Source organism: Pimephales promelas, chromosome 18 (assembly GCF_988280905.1).
Source record: "Pimephales promelas chromosome 18, fPimPro1.hap1.1, whole genome shotgun sequence".
In the NCBI taxonomy this organism is placed as follows: domain Eukaryota; kingdom Metazoa; phylum Chordata; class Actinopteri; order Cypriniformes; family Leuciscidae; genus Pimephales; species Pimephales promelas.
In genome coordinates, this window is record NC_142786.1 from 18,216,778 (window position 1) to 18,237,369 (window position 20,592).

Here is a 20,592-nt window from a genome sequence, read left to right on the forward strand (position 1 = left end):
TATGCAATTTTATATGTGACTGACGTGACTCATGGTCATAATGAGTCTTTCAGGAATCTGATCCAATCAACGAGTCTGTTGTTCTGCACGTAAACGCTACCATATTCACCACATATATATGTGTATGTATGTGTGGCGGTATATACGTAAATACATCTTTACATGGTGGTAAATGTAAATACATCTTTATATTTTTTTATTTTTTTAAATATATATTATACAGTAGGTAGCAAATATATCAAATATAATAAATATAGACTAAATGTATTATGTTATAATAATGAAATATGCTTATATATATATATATATATATATATATATATATATATATATATATAATAAATGTATTTGTAAAAAATATTTTAAATAATAAAAAGGAAAATATAACATAAGTTTTATTTTTTATAATAATTTGTAAATCAATGTTAGATAAGATAATGTTAAATAAGTGTATATATATATATATATATAAAATAAATTTATTAGTTTAGAATAGAATTTGTAAAGTAAATAAAATATAATATAAATATTATATTATAAATATTATACATAATATAAATATTATGTCTTTGTGCATTTGGTTCAGTCCTGTTCCCTGTTTTCCCGCTCCTCATTTGTGTTCATGTATTGAGAATGAGGAGTTGACGTCATTTTACAGTGCCCCTCCCCTTTCCGCCATGTTGGTAGGATTCCCACGACAAAACAGTATTGATTACGTGTGTTTTTAGCTCGGTAGTAGAGGAGTCTCTCGCAATACCGCGCTGTTTTACCATGCCTGGAAGTAACTGCTGCGTTAAAAACCGATAAAAACCCTGGTAACCGATAGCGTAACCTACCATCATGGCCGAATGGCTCAGACCCCGCCCAAATAGGCACGTGACTCCTCATTCTCAATACCACGCCCCTTGTTATCTCATTTAGCTTGTTAGTCTCTGTATTTAAACCCTGTGTCTTGTTACAGTGTTTGTGGGTTCTTGATTTTGTGAGATGTTGATCTTGGTGGCTATGTCTGAGTTTTTGAGTATGTCTAGTCTTTGGTTTATTTAATAAAAGTACTACTGCTGCTGCATTTGGATCCTGCTTCCTTCGATGTTCCAACCTGCTACGTGACAGAAGAACCCAGTACTAACTTGGATCCAGCAGCAATGACCTCCAGGAATCCAGTTGCACGGATTATGTGTCTCCGTTAGGGAGACCGGCCCATTGAGGAGTATGTACAGGATTTCCTCGATCTGGCAAATGTGACTCCTATTGACCCTCTGTGCCTCATGATATTTTTTAGAGGGGGACTATCAGAGCCACTGGCGTGAATCATGCCACTGCACCCTCCTCAATGCACAATAGGATTTTATATTGGCTTGGCCCTGCAACTGAGTGATTCGAAATATGTTGTAGGGATCATGGAAGAGAAACGTGGGACTGCCACATTAGCCCTCATTCCACAGCCTTTTCACGTCACTTCCTCTGAGTCAGTGTCTACGGACAGGATGGCCGATTCAGAGACCGTTCACATTCCGATCCAGAGTCTGTTCTCGTCACCGCCTCCGAGCCAGTGTCTACGGACAAGATGGCCACCTTCGAGCCAGGGGTCTTCACCGCCGTGGCCGTCTGAGGGGTCTTCACCGCCATGGATGCCTGAGGGATCCTCACCACCCTGGACGCCCGAGGGTCCGACAGCTCCGCCCTGGACGCCCGAAGGTCCGACAGCTCTGCCCTGGCCACGCCCACAGTCTGCTCCACCCTGGACGACCGAGGTTCCGACAGCTCCGCCCTGGCCTTCGCCTCGTCCTGCTCCGCCCTGGCCTTTGCCTTGTCCTGCTCCGGCCACCCTCTGCGGCCCAGGCCCGCCTTTGCTACCTCCTGGTCCCGTTCCCCTGCACGGGCCTGGCCCACCGTCCCTCCCTCAGACCGCCCCTGCTTCATCCCCCCTGAACTTTTTTGTGACAATTGTGACAATTGGCTTGCATTGTGCAAATGTTTCTCGCACTCGTCATCCACTCAAAACGTAACGTTGACCAACTATTTGGCCGGCTCGCAAGCCCAAATGATTGTGTGCTGCGTTGCGCCTGTTTTGTTTCCCGTCTAGCTAGATCCGCTTGCGCTTTGGTCGACGAACTTTGGATGCTTTGGTAGCCATTGAAATTAATGTGTTTTTTATAGCGCAGTGCCGCACATGCCAAATCCTGTTGCAAAAGCAAGTGAAAAAACCCCACAAAGTTTGCTAGGCCAAAAAGACGGTTAATCGCACAATAAAAAAATTAACGCCGTTAAAATGGGTTTGCGCTAACGCCATTAATAACGTGTTAAACTCACAGCCCTATATATATATATAAAGTCTGTAATTGAGCATTTATTTATATAACGGGTTCAAGGATTAGCCTAAAATGAGTCCTGGGAAAAGTAGGTCATGACCTTTGACCTGTCATGTCTTGATCCTGGTTATGAAGAGAGAGGAGTGAACATGTTTAGAGCACTGAGAAGTGTGCATGCGTTGTCTCCATGCTTGACTGAGAAAAGTGTCCATGCATGAAGAGCAAATTAGCATCTTTGGCTCCTCGCGCCAATAAGCAAATGCATGTGTGTGTGTGTATGTAAAAGACTTGGCCTGGATAGATGGGGAAAGAGGGTCAAGGGATTGGTGAGGTAAAGAGAAGGGAAGAATCCCAGCGAGAGAAATTGAGGGGAACTTGGGAAAAAAGAGAGAGCACAAAAGATGAGCGAGGAAGATGGACGGCCTTCGCTTCCTTCTAAATAAACCTAGTTTGAGCATGAGCCACACACACACACACACACACACACACACACACACTCTCTCTCTAGGGGTACAGTTACACATCCCCAATTACAGTGGGCGTAGCATTACTTACTGGGTCCTGCCAACGATTGAACACGCGCGCACACACACCAGGCGAAGTTAAAGTCTTTATGAAGTTCATCAGTCGTGATCCGTTACACTGGTTCACAGCTGATGCTTCAGTAAACACACAAGCCAGCAGAGAGAGAGTTTTCCATGAGTTCTTTTCTCTCAGAATCAAGAATAATGACTTCTTCTGTTCGAACTGTCAAGAGAGGGACCGCATTTTACTATTGCACACACATACTCACACTCTGATGCACGCGTGCACACACACAAACAACCACACACTCACACACACATTCAATCCCTCTCTCTCTCTAACTCACACTCTTACACACAGACACACATACACACTTTTGCTCTCACACACACACACACACACACACACACACACACACTCACTCACACACATACACACACACAAACTCACTCTCTTTTGCTCACTCTCTCTCACACGCATTCTCACGCACTCACTCACACAAACGCACACATTCTAATGCCTTCCCAGAAGTCTACAGTGGTATTGAAGAGAGTATAATCAGTATTGCAGTATAATCCTCCGTCTGTGTGTGAGTGTGTGTGTGTGTGAGTGTCCCAAAACTGTCCCGAAACAGCTTGCCCTATTTCTTTTCCCACAAGCTCTCTCACTTCGTCTCATTTACATGCCCAGTACAATGCGAGTCCCCTCTTCCCCTTCCCTGTTTTTAAAGAGTGAGTGAATATGGGCCGTGTGGCCTCTCGCTCTCTCTCTCTCTCTCGCTTGCTCGGTCTCATCCCTGTGTCGGTTCAGTGGGATCGGATGCTCCGGGTGCCTTCAGGTTAATCTGTGGAAGTAGCAGATGCTGGAGATCATTAACCCCACAGAACCTCCTCAGAGCTATTCCTGCATGTGACTGAGCAGGAATAAGAGACGGAGCCGGTGACAGTCCGGCTCACAGTCTCCAAAACTCCACAAAGGGGAACGTGTCAAGAAATCTTTCTCGAGCATCAGATCATCTTATCAGATTGATTTCTATAGGATCATGTGACACTGAACAGTAATGATGCTGAACATTCAGGAATAAATTACACATTACTATAAATTCACAAATGTTTACAATATTACTGTAATTTCAATCAAATTAAAGTTAAATTAAATTAAAATTAAATCAAATTACGTTTTAAAATTAGGTGCGGTATTTAATAATCTGACTACAAAGTGTATTGTTTATTAAATCGGGATTGATTTTATTTCTCCCCGCTTACCACATCATTTTCAGTTGAATTGAGGTGTGCAACTCTAAATATTCTGGCTATTTTAAAATACAATATCTTTAAACATATATTACAGATATAAATATCACATAAATGTTGAAGCTATTTCTGTACTGATGCCCAACATTTATCTGTTATTAAAAATCATAGCGTTTCTTTCATGGTCATCCATTTAAAATATAAAACAAAAAAATAATAAAATATACGTGTTTTATAAATTATGAAAAATGCATTAAAAATGATTTATAATAAACAAATTAATACACATTTATTGATAAAATTATTTAAATAAAAAAACACATGAAATATGTTCATGTTATCCTTTAAATTAAATATATATTAAATATACATACACATATTTATTTATTAAAAAAAAAACAATTATATATTTATTAAAAAGTGTATTTACACATTTATTTATAAAATTAATATAATAAAAAAATCACATGAAATATGTTCATGTTATCATTTTCCTGCGGGAGTACTTGTTTTATAAGTGATAAAAATATTTATTTATTAAAAAAAACAATTATATATTTCTTAAAAAATTATAATACAACATTTTGCAGTTATTTATAAAATAAAAAATTATATGAAATGTGTTCATGTCATCCTTTTCCTGATTGAGTATTTTGTCAAGCTGCGAAATTATCAAATGTCAAATAAAAAAATATTTTGGGGTTGAATGTTCTTTCTAAAATGTCCTCATGAAACTCTCAAACTGCCGTTCATGCATCAATCCACCCGCCCCACACTTATAGACCTCCACGATGAAAACCGCCATGTTCATTCCAGTAGAAATAAAGTATTTCATGAATGCTGGACTTCCTCACATAGACCAGGACCACCGCACACTGGTATATTGCTGAAGAGTTTGGATAAGTTTGTTCCCTGAACCTGTCGAGTGGAACAAATGAACACATTCATCCACCACAAACCGAGAGCAAACAAGTCTGAAGCCATTCAACAGTTCGAGACTTTATTCCTTACACTCCTCTAAGACTAACACTTTATTTCACAGACATTCTCTGAGGTAGTTCCTCCCTTCCTTTCACATATTTCTGTTCAACTCCATTGGCTCGTGTAGCCTATGCGTTGCAAAAATATTTAGAATACTGTAATTAAAGTCAAAGCTTTTGGTGTCATTAAACACTAGCGGTTTAAACTGATCTTAGCTAAGCCCCGCCTTCAAATGTCACTGACCAATCCTGCCATAGCAACTATTTCCATGCGTATTCTTTCTCTCAAGCTTTTGCTCTTTTAGTTAAATGCAAAAATTACATTTTAAATTAAAGTTTGTATGGACTCGTGGCTTAGACAAAGCCTTTCAAAGTTTTAAAAACTTCCTAGCTAGTTGTATCATGTTGTTAGCATGTCTTAGCATATGGCAAACATCATTTTGCATTTTTGCAGGCATGTTTAGGCTAATACATTGTTAGCATGTTGCTGACATGTCATACCAATTGCTAGCATGTTTAGCTCACTACTAACATGTTTTTACACATTGGTAATATGTTTTAACATGTTGCTAGCATTTTTTAGCACATTACTAGCATGACTTAACACATTGCTAGCATGAATTAGCATATTACTAGCATGATTTAGCACGTTGCTTGCATGATTTAGCCTGCTGGAGATACTGACAAAATTTAGTCTGAGAAGAAAAAAAGGTTTGTCAAGCCAACATAAAGTTTGAATGCATTTTCTCAGAAAGTATCCAAAAATAAAATAAAATGATGGGGACAAGAAGTCTTTAAATGAATCTTGAGACTTAAATACATTTTCAGTATCACACTTCATTTCAGTCAATGTAGGGATAATATCCAATAATTTATGAGCACATTTTACTAACAGTTATGGAGATATACATTTATATTTGATGTTCTGTAACTCTAGTAACAGTAACCAAGGGGGGCGGGGCTTAGTGAAAGCACATCCATTCACCTCCTGATTCATAAATGAGAAATGTTGATTCAAAGTCTCTTTAAACCATAGACTGTAAAAACATATGGACTAAGTGTGCGTGACGTCATCCGTAGTGTTTCTGAAGAGCATTTTTGAAGCCCAAAGTGGGCGGAGCCAGCCGTCGCCATCTTGGCTGCGCTTCACTCCCAGATAACCGAACGTGTGCAACGAGGCAGATTAGCTGAGATGACGTGATGCTAATCAGACAGCAGACAAACAGTGGCATCAGCGGAAAACTACCTGTCACTCAAGTGGCCACTCCCTTAATTATGCATAACTTTGAGGCTCAATATAATTTAAACGGTTGATTTGTAAAAAAAATCACCGTCCTCACAGTCGTCATGAAGGTCAACATTATATAGACCAAAACCACGTTTTGCACCAGGCTGTAAACACATTTTTTTTCTGCAGCCGGCCTCTAGTGGCCAGTGGAGGCACTGCAGGTTAACTCACTTCAGTGTCGGATTCAAGAGAGAGACAGGAAGGTTGCGCTTGGTTTAAACACATGTATGATGTATGACATCATCCCAAGAGAGCACTTGATACATGTTGAGCGTTATTCACTCCTGACTCTGTCACATCAGTAACCGATAGCAGCGTCTCGTGTTCAACACTGAGTCACAGAAACCAGAAACTCACCTCTCATACTCCTGGTTATCCCGGTCGCACCGCGCATCCTTGTGCTTCTCCCAGTCCTTTCCGTGGCGACACGTGGTGAGGGACACAATGTCCTTCCCATTGTGGATGTGATGCAGAGCGTTACGAGTGTCCGATCCGATGCCCGTCAAGTAACGTTTCCCTTTAAACATTAACAAGTACTTTCGGCGCGGTGGGACAGTGTTGCGCACTAGCCATCCGCGCTCCCCGCCCTTCTGAGGGTGTTCTTTAGAAAACAACGGGATTGACACGTCAAATCCCGGTCGGAAATGCTCCGTATTCAAGCTTGCTTTTGCTAAGATAGCCTGTCCCATGTTAAATCCAAGATCCTCTGTGTAATTTGGCCAAGTTCCAGAATAAAGGTTAAAGATGACGTGATTTCTCCCGTCGTTCCAGAGCGGGTATCCGCGAATCCGCTCATCTACGTTAGGAACAAATTGCGTCGATAGCTGATCCCGGTCAAGCGTATCAATTCCCAACACGAATAGACACGCTTCCCGAGGATCCGACGTGTAGTAACGCGACTCCGCCACCGAGGTGAGGATTTTCCGATAGCTTTCCGACACTCGTTCGCTCTTCTCCGGCGGATAAATATAGACCCGAAACGTGCTTAGAGCTTGACATCGCGCAAAATCGAAGCATGTTTCCATCCTGCACCGACTGTCCTTGTAGATCCCGGTCCACGCTTGGCGTCGCTGCCGAGGCGAGTCTCCCGGTCCTCCGTCATTTAACAGCTCGGCGTGTTCGGCGAATCCCGGGAGAAGATCCCGATCTAGCCAGTCGGGCCACGGCCGCGCCCCCTCTCCTCTCCTATACGCGAGGAAACCCAGGAGCCTGTCCTGTAGGTAATACAGCAGAAGCCAGCAGAACGAGCACAAGCCCAGAAGCACGTACTTCTTCCGGGCCTGCATGAGTCCCTCAGCCTCGGAGCGCCGGATCCGGTCCGGGATCGTTAGCGGGACAACAGGGGCCGAAGCTCCAGCATTGCTCCGATCTCCACCTGTCCATCAATGCTAACCTCTAGCCTAACCTCTGTTCACTGTAAAAAAAAAATATGATCAATAAGTTATGATAACTTGTTTTCACATTGCTTTAAAGGTGCAGTGTGTAATTTTTAGCAGCATCTAGTGGTGAGGTTGTGAACTGCAACGAACAGAAGTTATGGTGGCCGGCAGGAAGTGATGTCGTCTGAGACAGCAGAGAGGAGCCAGTTAAGCAATGAGGTTTCCTTACAAATGAAAATTAAGAAATTAGGTTTAAATTTATGTTATAGCGAATATTACTGTCACTTGTTCATCATTAAGTCAGTGTTTTATTCGCTGACTTTAGCAGCTTCTTATCCAGCAGCCAGCAGCCATATCACCCTGTAGCCCAAGACTGGTTGCCCACTGAAGCTAAGCAGGGCTGAGCCTGGTTAGTACCTGGATGGGAGACCTTCTGAGAAAGCCTGGTTGCTGCTGGAAGAGGTGTTAGTGTGGTCTGTGTGGGTCCTAATGCCCCATTATAGTAATGGGGATACTATACTGTCAAAGAGCACCGTCCTTCGGATGAGACGTTAAACCGAGGTCCTGACTCTCTGTGGTCATTAAAAATCCCAGGATGTCTTTCGAAAGAGTAGGGGTGTAACCCCGGCATCCTGGCCAAATTTGCCCAGTGGCCTCTGTCCATCATGGCCTCCTAATCATCCCCATATATACCAATTGGCTTCATCACTGCCTCCTCTCCACCAGTAAGCTGGTGTGTGGTGAGCGTTCTGGCGCACTATGGCAGCCGTCGCATCATCCAGGTGGATGCTGCACACTGGTGGTGGTTGAGGAGATTCCCCCCTCTATGTAAAGCGCTTTGAGTGCCGAGAAAAGCGCTATATAAATGTAATGAATTATTATTATTAGGTGTTCAAGCACGAAGTGCTGAAAACCTATTGTATTTGCTAGAAATAAAAAAAAATCCCCTAAAATGCATCGTGCAGCCCAAACCATAAGGGCTGGAGCTGTGAAACTTTGTCAGATGGTAGGGCCTCGAATTGTGGAGAAGCTATCAGAGTATGACCCAGATTGGCCCATAGGTGGCACCTACAGCAACCAAAAGTACTAAATTGCTCATAACTCCTAGACCGTTTGACTTAGCTTCAATGTTTTTACACCACTGTAATCCCTGGCTCAAGACGGACAAGATGTAAAAAAAATTGTTATTTCGGTTTTTGTCCAAAACCCACTTTTGCGAACTAGTCCCTGGTCTTTTGCCCAATCGAGACCAAACCAGTCTAGGCCTATTCTCTGGACTCTCTAGATCAATAATTATTGAAAAAAAGTTGAAATTTTGCATTTGGTTGGCTGTAACAGGCTCATTTAGATAGTGGTCTGTGGCAAAATTCAGTCAAAAGCCCCTAAATCCCCCCCAAAAAGTCACAACTTCACAAAAATCGATGAGCATATGTGTCCTAACATGGTTAGGAAGCATGCAAATTTTCGTGAGGATCGGATCATAGGTGGTGCTATAATCGTCAAAAAGGTCTCTCATTATTAGGTGTTCAAGCACGAAGTGCTGAAAGCTGCTGTATATCTCGGATTTCCATTTGGAGCAAAAAAAAATGTGTTATTTCGGTTTTTGTCCAAAACCCACTTTTGCGAACTAGTCCCTGGTTTTTTGCCCAATACTATTCTCTGGACTCTCTAGATAAATAATTATCGAAAAAAAGTAGAACTTTTGCTTTTGATTAGCTATAACAGGGTCGTTTACAAAAGGGATGGGACAAAATGCACCCAAAATCATATAAATCCTAAAGGAAAACTCAAAATTTTCACAAAAATTGATGAGCATATGTCTCATAACATGCCGAAGAAGCATGCACAGTTTCATGGAGATCGGACCATAGGTGGCACTATAACTGTTAAAAAGCTTTAAAACCATGCATTTCCAATGTTAAATTGCCTGTATTGATTGTAAATGGTGTTTTACATCTATTATGTCCGTGGATAAATGCATGTTAAATCAAATTGAATGCCTTTCGATGCTTTTGTGCTTAAAGGCCTGAACTGCTTGAACACCGATAAATGCTGCTTGCAGCTTTAATTATTATTATTATTATCATGAAGAACAACATAGTGACGAAACGTGTTTGTCTGTTCAGGGCCTCCATAGAAACATGTGAATGTTAGCGGACCCGCAGTGTTTGTGTGTAGAGAGAAACGCCTCATTCTAAGCTAATAAACACACAACGGTTCATTGTGTAGCTCTTTATACAACACGGGACACAGTTATGAATATGATATTGCATTCAGTCAACAGATCTTCCTAAATATTACACACTGCAGCTTTAACAACATTTTTATTTTATTTTAATGAACTTAAGATTTTAAGGCAACCAGGTTACTTACTTTTTTAAGTTAAACCAACAAAAGTGTTTTACAGCGTGTTCACTGCGTCCGCTGGAAATGTCTTCGCTCTCTGCGTTCCTTCTCTTCGCATGGCTCAGCGAATCCCCTCTGTGGAGAATCAAGAGCACACTTCAGTACACAGCCTTCTGTTCGTTCATATCCACACACACACACACACAGAACACGACAGAGTCAAACACATGAGAACGTTAGCGAGAGAGCAATGCATCATGGATGGCAGCGCGGTGAAGTATGAAAGGACATACAGTCAAACCAAAAATGATTCAAACACCATATATATATATATATATATATATATATATATATAGTGTTTGCAGGACACTATAGTTCATTTATGACATATTATACCCAAATATTCATCATACAGTGACTACCAGTAAATTTATAAAAATTTGAAACCAAAAATTATTCTGTAATTGCTAATGCTCTTTTTACACACTCACTGAACAACACGAAGCATTTCTTGGTCACTGTTTGAGCTAAACTGGTATTATCTAATTGTGTAGTTAAGTTTAACAGCTGACAGATATTCAACATAATTCCACTGATGAACAAATATCCACTGATCTGAGAACTCTGAGTTTCTATTATTATTAACATTTTCTAAACTTCAGCGAATAAACTGTGATTTACAAGCAGTGGTTAAAAACAGAAAATCACAACAGTAAATATGTGAATGCTATTAAGGCAATAAAATGTGCATCATTGCATTTTGGTGGCATTTTAAAGAAAAACAGCATTTGGGGATTTTAAATGGGGAAAAAAATTCATGTTCAAAATGTTTTGATTTTGCATTCTCTTGAGGAGAGATTTATAATGGACAACACCCGTTAAAAACTGACGCAATGTAAACTATATTGTTATTAAAAAAAATGTTGGTTTAACTAAATTAAGTTACCTGGTTACCTTAAAATGTTGAGTTCATTGAAATAAAAAACTGCAGTTAATGCAACAAACGAGATTGGTTTAATCAATGGAAACTCAACATATGATGTAATCTGAACCACAGTAATTATCTAAATTGATTTGACAAAATCAAGTTCACTATTCGATTAAACATCATTGAAAAAGGCTCAGAAATGTAAAGTTAACTGTGAGAACACTTACAAATGTAGAATTTTATTGCATACATACTAAAGCCAAATTGTGCAACATAGTTTTTGTCCAGGCTCTCATACAAAGAAATTATGAACACGTGCAAAACAAAAGAACCAATGAAATATTAATAACTGATTATGTTGCAGTCAATCATGTATGCTTGTTGTTTTTCAATGCATTTATTTTCCATAGTAAAACCTGTAACTGTAATAATAATTTAGTCAGATAAATACCTTAACCAAATTTAGCGTTTGTTCTTCCCACATATTTAAAATAATTGAACATTGTATTTCAATAAACATTGATTTTCCTCATATTTTGATATTTTAATCGGGTCATTAATAACAAACGTTTGGCTACTGTACACAAAAGGCCAGTTCACAGCTTCAGTCAAAGCAAACCAGTGGGTTTCAAGTTATCAAGCGACTCATCGTCACTTTATGAGGCCATGAAACTGGTGCATTTAGTCTTGTGGTCTGAGTCGGTTCTGCTGTTTCGCACATACACACACACACACACGCTGTAGTGTTTGCAGTGAACATGCTCAACATGAGCTGAGTTTGTAATACAGCAGCTTCAGTAACGCTGAACGGCGAGCGTGAGCCGACACTGAGGTTCTGTTGGGTTAGTTTGTTTGCTCTGCCGAGAAGCATGCAGTGGTTACGAAGAGGAGGTGTTTGTCTGTGTGTGTGTGTATGTGTGAGAAGCTCAGTGTTTCTACTGCCAGGATACACACAAAGACAGCTTTCAGGTCTCACCTGCTCGTCTCTACCTCTGCTGAATTCCTGTAGAGTTTCTCTCTTATCTCCGACCACTGCAAGCGCAAGCTAATCTAAAGCGCTGACGTATAAACAGGGTCTGTGTGTGTATACATGCACGCTTATGGAGATTCTGCCTGTATGCATTACTGATATGTGACAGGTGATGTTAAACGTGATGGGTCAGAAACACTGCAGGCCACGCACATGTTTGTCAGGAAACAGATGCGCAGGTTTCCATTACAAGCGGCTCATTATTAATGCATGACTCCCTTAGTTAGGACATTGATTTCCCTTCTTTCCTTTCGTTTGGCTTTTTATGCCTCACAGGTGAAGTTCATCTCACGTTGAACCATAGAAAATGAACTGCAGTTTAGATTTTCATTTGCATCAGGATCAATATATATATATATATATATATATATATATATATATATATATATATATATATATATATATATTATATATAGACTCGTTACAAAGTGAGATATTTCAAGCCTTTATTTGTCATCATTTTGATGATTATGGATTACAGCTTATAAAAACCCCAAATGTAATCCATAATCATCAAAATTATAACAAATAAAGGCTTGAAATAGCTCACTTTGCATGTAATGAGTCTATATAATATATTAGTTTCACCTTTTAAGTTGAATTACTGAAATAAATGAACTTTTGCACCATATTCTAATTTTTCCAGTTTCACCTGTATCAGGAATATTCAACATTCGAGGGCCAGATTATCAAATCAGTTGGTTTGGGCGTTTAGCTTATTTATTGAAACATTACTTATTGAAACATGACAGTTTAACTAAAGTAAACCTAAAAAAGTCTTGTATTTACTTGGAAATGTGCTACCCAACAGTATGCATATATATAAATATAAGACCATAATTAATAAAAACTTGATATATGCTGTGTAGCCTACAACTATTTGAGTTTGAAGATGTCAATTTTCCTTTAATATTACATAAAAATTAGAATATCGTGCAAAAGGTCATGTATTTCAGTAATTCAAATTAAAAGATGAAACTAATATATTTACTATATATATAACTATGTACATATGCATGATTATAATTGTAGGCCCTCTGAAATTTCTCATTTTAAATCCTATTTTAAAATTGATTTCATATAATATTCTTATTTTGTGAGATTTTGAATTTGGGGTTTTGATAAGCTGTAAGACTTAATCATCACAATTATAACTTTTGTGCGATATTTTAATTTTTCGAGTTTCACCTGTTTAATTAATATGTTGAATTACAGTATATTAAATTATAGAGTATATACAATTATTTTTTGTTATACCAAGGACCAATAAACCTGCAGGAGAAAGCTAAGGTTGCTTTCCCACCAACCGCAGAATAGCTTTCTTCCTGCTGCACATAAAACATTTAATGAAATGTCAAAATGATAACTCATATAGAAGCATATAGCAGCAAAAAGTAGCTCTACTTTCACCCCCACAAAACAACAACGGCACACAGCGAAACACAAAGGTAAAGACGGAAAGAAATGCAGATTAAAAGACCATATTGCAAAGTAAAAATATCTTTTTTTTTGCAGTTAAATACATCTGTCTTTCTTCTTTGCAACTCATTTTGTCTTCATATGATGTTCAAATAAATGATTTTTGTTTGAATGGCACAATCTTTTTTCCCCTCTTGGAACTGTTTTCTCTCTGGTTTCCTCCTCCTCCTCTCTCTCTTCCTCATCCATCAGCTCGCTGTACGTCTCAGACACTCGTCCCGTACATCACAGCGGGTTTGGGACTCGGAGCGGGCCGGAGGCGTGTAATGAGATCGAGATGCGATGCCGTATTGCTCAATCAGAAAACAGCTGAATAAGTGAACACAGTCTTCCAAACTTTCAGTGATCTGTCTTCTGGACACTTCATTAGCTTCTCCGGAACGAGTGTGTGTCGTCTCTTCCACTGTTGGCAGTGTGCGGTGACCATGGAGAAGGACAGCGAGCAGGTGATGGAGCGGTGTGTGTCGGCTTCCTGTGTCGTTTTCTCACATGATGAGTGTGTGACAGCTGGACGTGGAGCTTATCTCCGTCTACAGCGAATAAATCAGGCTCACGACTGCACTGCTTTTATTTGCATATTCTTTCTTTGAAAGGTCAGAAGTGGTTTCTGCACTAAATGATGCCAAACACTCCCCTGTCCGCCATTGTTCAAGCAAACCGTTTAGTTCCGCCCCCAAACTCACACTATTGGCTGAACCAATGTTGCTGTGCCTCCAAAAGCATCGTTAGCCAACTATGGTCGCAAGTTCCATTGAATTGTGTTAGTAACGACGAAACATAGACACAAACTATGCAAACTGCAATTTTGGGGGAAATCGCCCTAAAAAAAGTTGTCTCTGCATATTAAGTTTGGAAATGAGAGTGCCTTGAAATACGTCAGTGTTGACGTAATTTCCACTGAAACAGGAAGACAGGGAGGGGCATATCGAACAGCCAAACAGCCATTGAAATAGCCAATAGAGTTTCGTTTATATCCCAGCTATGTTGGGAAACGATATGTTTTGTGGTGTTCAGCGACTGGATTGTGTGTGCGTTTGTGTGTCGTGTCTCTAGACGGATCTGTGGTGGTTCGCGTGACACTAACAGGAAACTAACAGGAGACTTAATTTGCCCCAGTGGAAAGCATATTTACACTGTCTGATTGTTCCCTATTCCCTATATAGTGCACTGTGTGCCATTCACCATGCAGAATATAGTAAATGTGTTAACAAGCGACCCGCAGCTTCAACGTCTGCTTATAGGGTAGAGGGCGGAGCTTCAGATTCTATAGAGCATTTGATGGGACAGAAAATCTGATGAGAAGCTGAAATGCAGAGTGATGTCATCAAAATCGTTATGCAAATGAGCCCCGCCTCCACTCAATCACTCACTCACTCAGTGATCCATTGATTGGCGATCACACGTTGATCTGATTGGTTACAAGGTTGTTTGTGACGTCAGAAACACCAGCGATTTCAAAACGTGTTTTTGAGACTGTCTTTGGTTCACTGCAGCTTTAAGGAGGAAATACTCAGCAATGCTGTCGATATATGGTGTCTAAAAGCGTATTAAATACACCACATACACACATAAACAACATTAAAAGCTGTATCACCACAGGGACTTTAAACTGATTTCATGGGGACTTAAAAAAATATCACAAACATTATCAGAGTTACTATTATTATTATATTAATAATATAATATTTATAAATTAATAATTGCATGTGTTATTTTGATTAACAATATCTGATTAAAAATACAGTATAGTTGTATTACATTTTTTTTAAAGACAGAATTATTATTTTACCTAAATTGACAGTCAAGACTTTACAATGGTTTCAAATAAATGCTGTTCCTTTGAACTTTCAACACATCAAATTTTGTATTTATCAAAAATGTATCACGGTTTCCACAAAAATAGCAGAGAAGCAGCATCACAACTGTTTTCAACATTGATAATTATCAGAAATGTTTCTTGAGCAGCAAAATCTGCACATTTGAATGATTTCTGAACGATCATGAAAATATTAAAATAGAAAATTCAGTTTTTACTGTAATTATTACCAAATAAAAAAAAACTTAAGACAATTCTCATTAAACCCCAAACTTTTTTTTTTTTCATGCCGGGACAGCATATAGTTTATTTACTTAGGCAATTTAGTGTTATGATCTTTGCTCATTAACACTCAGTTAAAACATTTCCCTTGCATCATGTTGTTCAAATCACTGTAAAAAAAAAAAAAATCGTAATTTTAACGGTAAAAGACTGTAATAATGCTACAGTGCAAAAATGTTAATTGGTTAAGAGAAAGTTTCCGTACTATATACGGTAAATAACTGTGATCGATCTCATGGTACATTTAATGAAATTTTACTGTAAAATACTGTTAGATTTACAGTTTTTGAAAGTGAAAGAGAACAACTCATTGTACAATTTAAAATGTGAAGTGTGACACTTCACATTTTATGTATTTTTGTTGAAGGCTAACTATGATACTTAGTTGTCTTGGTTTTCGTAATCAGTTATGTACATTAGGGTTTTATGTTACATTTAATGTTGTATAGTTAATGTTTATTACATTTTTAAAATGTCATGTGTGTTACGATGATGGTGTTTAATGTTTGTGCGAATGACACTGTGACTGTGGAGCTTCTTTAAATGAGTATTTACCTTCTTGTGGAAGAATTGCTTGTGATGAGCTTTGATTGATCATTCGACTCATTACTGCTGTGATTGGTGGTTGTCAGTGTATTACAATTGTACAAAACAGTTATCAATACTTCAAAAGATTGTTAAATTAACACTATATCTGTTAATTAAATATAATTTATAACTGTAAATTTTAATTTAAGTTTGTATAACCAATAATGCTGCCATTTTTACCGTAAAAAAATACAGTTTTATTTTTTACCTTATCTACTGTAAAAAATAAAACATAATTTTTACGGAAAATACCAGACACTGCGGTTGCCAGAAATACGGTAGCAACATTATTGGTTTTACAGACTTCACTTTTAATTCACAGTAATAAACTGTGCTTCAATATATGAAACAATGTTCATTTTCTGATATATTGAAGTATTGATATCTGTTTTGTACCATTGTAATACACTGACCACCACCAATCACAGCACTGAGTCACATGATCAATCAAAGCTCATCGCAAACAAACTCTTCCATTAATATGAAGCTGCAGAGTAATTCGCACAAACACCATCATGGTAACACACGTGAAATTTAAAAAGTGCAATAAACACTAATTTAACAACATTACATGTAACATAAAACCCTAATGTACATAACTGAGTAGAAAACTATGAAAAAACTGTTATTTCAACAAAATACAGCGTCATGCATGGAATTGTGGTAATGTCAATTTACGGGATTTCACTGTAAATTGTCAATTTAAATTTATTATTTAAATTGTAAAATATATAATTAAATTATACAGTTGTTCTTTTTCACTTCCAAAAACTGTAAATCTAATGGTATTTTACAGTAAAATGACATTAAATGTACCATTAGATCTATCACAGTTATTTACCATGTATAGTAAGGAAACTTTCTGTTAACCAATTAACAGTTTTGCACTGTAGCATTTTTTCATGTTAAAATCACGATAATTTTTTACAGTAGTTTTCCGTCCTGGCTTAACCTGGATGTATCACAGCAGCACTAGGCGAATGTCACTAGTGTTATCCACTGGTTATGGCAGACTTGTTCTGCTTTTAGAGCTTCAGCTGCCCTGAATTGCAGCGTGTAAAAATAATGTTAGCGGCAGCTGATGTTGGAGAAACACAAACGATGCGGTGAGGACGGTGGAGAGCCGGAGTTAAAATTAACCCTGAAACTCTGTCATTACAGGTCGACTGAGACCGATGGGTCATCCGCACGGGCTTTGGAGAAAACACAGACCCACATCACCAAAGTCTGTGTAATTTCAGAGCCGAGGATGTTTAAGAAAGATCTGACATGATGTTCTGCGCTAATCTCTCCTGGGATTGGCAGATTGAAAAGTAGTTTTGGTTGCTGTAAAAAGGCGGTTATTATTTATGATGATGACTGCATCTCTCTGAACACCCGCTGCTTGCTTCATGTGTTAATTTATGGACAATGATAATTACCAGCAGGCTTGATTAATTACGTCTAAACAATATGCTCCGTGCACACCCACCATGACGGCTTATTATCCTGACAAACTGGGAAGGCTGGGAACAATCTGAGGTTATCATAACTGTATGAGCTTTAAATGTCAAACTAAAAAAAACACCTCTTCATTCCCACACTCCTTCTCTCTTTACCTTCCTCCGGCCCGGATGAGGTCATATACATTATGTTATATGACTCCATGGAATGAGTTTGAGAGCCTGTCAAAAGAGCCGAGATTCCAGACGTTATTCCGGTATTCCCTGCAGGGATTGACGCTTCATTCATGTCACGACACGCAAAATGACACGACACAAGTAATCTATTTAGAAGCTAAACCTCGACTTCCACAAACCCATCAGCTTTCATCGTGCTGGTGAATCTGAAGCACTTCTTGGTATCTTGGGATCTAATTAAACAGAGAATTAAAATGCTGTGATGATCCTGATACACCTGTGACACACACATGATCCTGTCTCCAGCACACACACATCTCTCAACAGGCCTCTGCTTATTACTTATTAGGTTTGTTTTGGATTTAATCCCTTCTGTCATGTACGTGTAAATAATTCATATAATTAAAGTATATTATAACTAAATACAGTGTTTTAGTTAAATACATAATACTTTTTTAAATGCTACTTAAATATTATATATATATATATATATATATATATATATATATATATATATATATATATATATATATAAGTAGCATTTAAAAAAGTATTTTTAGTATTGGTAGTCTATATTAAGCAATACCGTTTTTTTATATGCTTATATTATTTTACGTAATATAATGCTTTTTTAAATATTTAAAAATATAAAACATTAGGCTACTCTATTTTATTCCCACTCGAATTATAATATTAAAAAATTTAAATCGCTAAATATTTACCACTGTTGCATTTAGCCTACTTCTTTATATGAGGAACTCTGTTTTATATCTCGCGCAAAGGTCGGATTAAGTGCGTTACCTGTTATTATGACGTTGTCCCTCGTTATGGCTTTTTCATCATCATCATCATCGTCATCATCACTCCCGATACCGAAATGCTCCCCTTCTCTCTGTCAGATGGCTCTGCTTGTTTTCACCAGCGCAATATTACGGGATGCACAAACCCTCATGCCTCTCAGACCAGCCCTGAACCGCAGCGCAAACCCCGTCACACACACACACACACACACACACACACACACACACACACACACACACACACACACACACACACACGCGCGCGCGCCTCTGAAGCGCGTGTCTTCTCGCTTTACCAGCTCAACAAGCTGATTGAGTTACAGAGAGACTCGCGCAACCGGGCGCGCGCGTAATCTCACACCTCCCTCTCTTCCCACTCTTTAATGACACAGAAGCATATGTGAGCAAATATGAATACCCCGTTCGGGCTACAATTATCCAAAGGTTGGTTTGTTTGCGTTATCGCTCCGCGACAATAATGTGGGTCTCTTCCATTAATTGCGCGTCAGATCATGTGGATGAATGTAGTCGTTATTAAGCACCGAAACGTCAGCAGACACGTTCATATTTTAGCGAGCTGGTATATAAGAGATGTGTGAAATATGACAAGGAAACAATGGTCGCAATGCCCTTGGGGTGGATTCAGTGCGCGCGGCCGCAACATTGAAGTTCCTCGGAATAGCGTGATATTGATTATTACAAATCGCATGAAATCATGAGCATTAATGCAATGCAGATGCATAATGCTACGCCGTTATATTGTGCATGACAGAAAGAGCCTCACCCTGAACTTCAGCAGACGCTCAGTGTCTCTCCACAAACCCTGTCCGGTCGCAGCCGAGTCCCCGAATCAAGCATCTCGCGCTGTAGGTGTGTGTGGATGCGCAGTGATATTCCCGACAGCATCAGTTATGGGGTTACATTGTTCATTTTCTCGCATCCACAACATTCCAGCCGACCCCGCCCCCGGCGCCCGTGATTGGCTGAGAGACTCGGGGTGCCTCAGCACGAGCTATATTTAAAGTAAACAGGCGCACATCTGGCCAGCGGTGCACGCGCGGTCACGCGGACGAGACAAACTATTTACCCAAGTGTTTTTGTTTCATTTAAAGAAAAGAAAAGAGAGCTCATAACATGGTTGATTAGAAACGAGTCCAAACGTAGGCTACACACAGATCCTGGAACAGTGACGCTTTTGAGGCGGCATTTAGCTCGCTTATATGAGGCATATGAACACAGGAATTAAAACTGTATACATTGATACTAATTGATACTGAGTAATAATAATTCTGTAATTTCTCTTTCTGATTCCCTAACTGTTCTGTCATCTCATTTGAGATTACATTTCTTCCTTCCTTAAAAAAAAAAATCTTCCTTCCTTAAAAAAGTTTTAAGACAGATTTAAATAGAATAGATTTAAACAGAACAGAAAATAATTCTAGCTTGTTTACAGGCCTTTAAAGCGACACATATTTCAGCATTTACATTTATTCCGCAGACGCTTTTATCCACAGTATTTGAACTCACATGCACTAAATAAAAATACTAACAGCTTAATGTGTTAATTTGTGTAACATACCACTGGTTACTTAAAATCTCATAATGTCCAGAACTACAAAAGTTGCACTTTGTTTTCCTTTATTCAATAAAATAACTGGATAAGTAAGATTTACTTTGAGTTTGAATACTCACTTAATTTTATTCATAATACGGTGAATATGTTCATAATCTTTCAATGTTTATGATGACTAAACCATATTTTCTAGATGTTATTCTTAATCTTTTACTGCTATTTTTCTTGTCGTATTGGTAAATGTAAAAAGCATCGTGAAAATATCAAACTACTGCCCTCTCGTGGTCAAACCGAGAGCTCACACATACCCCACTCTCCAACAGACACCAATCCAGATATGAAACAAACGAAATATCTGAAAAATAATTCATTAATGATTTATTCAAATATTTTG

General features: G+C 38.7%; 1 protein-coding gene across 3 annotated transcripts in view; it reads right to left on the reverse strand.

Moving 5' to 3' along the window:
• Window positions 1-19,540, reverse strand: part of ext1c (exostoses (multiple) 1c) — an 89,811-nt gene extending 70,271 nt beyond the window's left edge. For 2 of the 3 annotated variants that reach the window (XM_039659344.2, XM_089122912.1), the window contains exons 1-3: window positions 19,410-19,540; window positions 10,111-10,218; window positions 6,716-7,772 (exon numbers count right to left, since the gene is read on the reverse strand). In XM_039659344.2, the coding sequence (XP_039515278.2) occupies window positions 6,716-7,644 (929 nt within the window). In that variant the 5' untranslated portion in view covers window positions 7,645-7,772; window positions 10,111-10,218; window positions 19,410-19,540. Of the gene's footprint in view, window positions 1-6,715; window positions 7,773-10,110; window positions 10,219-18,626; window positions 18,930-19,409 lie in introns of those variants that run through there. The other variant, XM_089122913.1, reaches the window with a different exon arrangement.
• Between the last annotated feature and the right edge of the window lie 1,052 nt (window positions 19,541-20,592).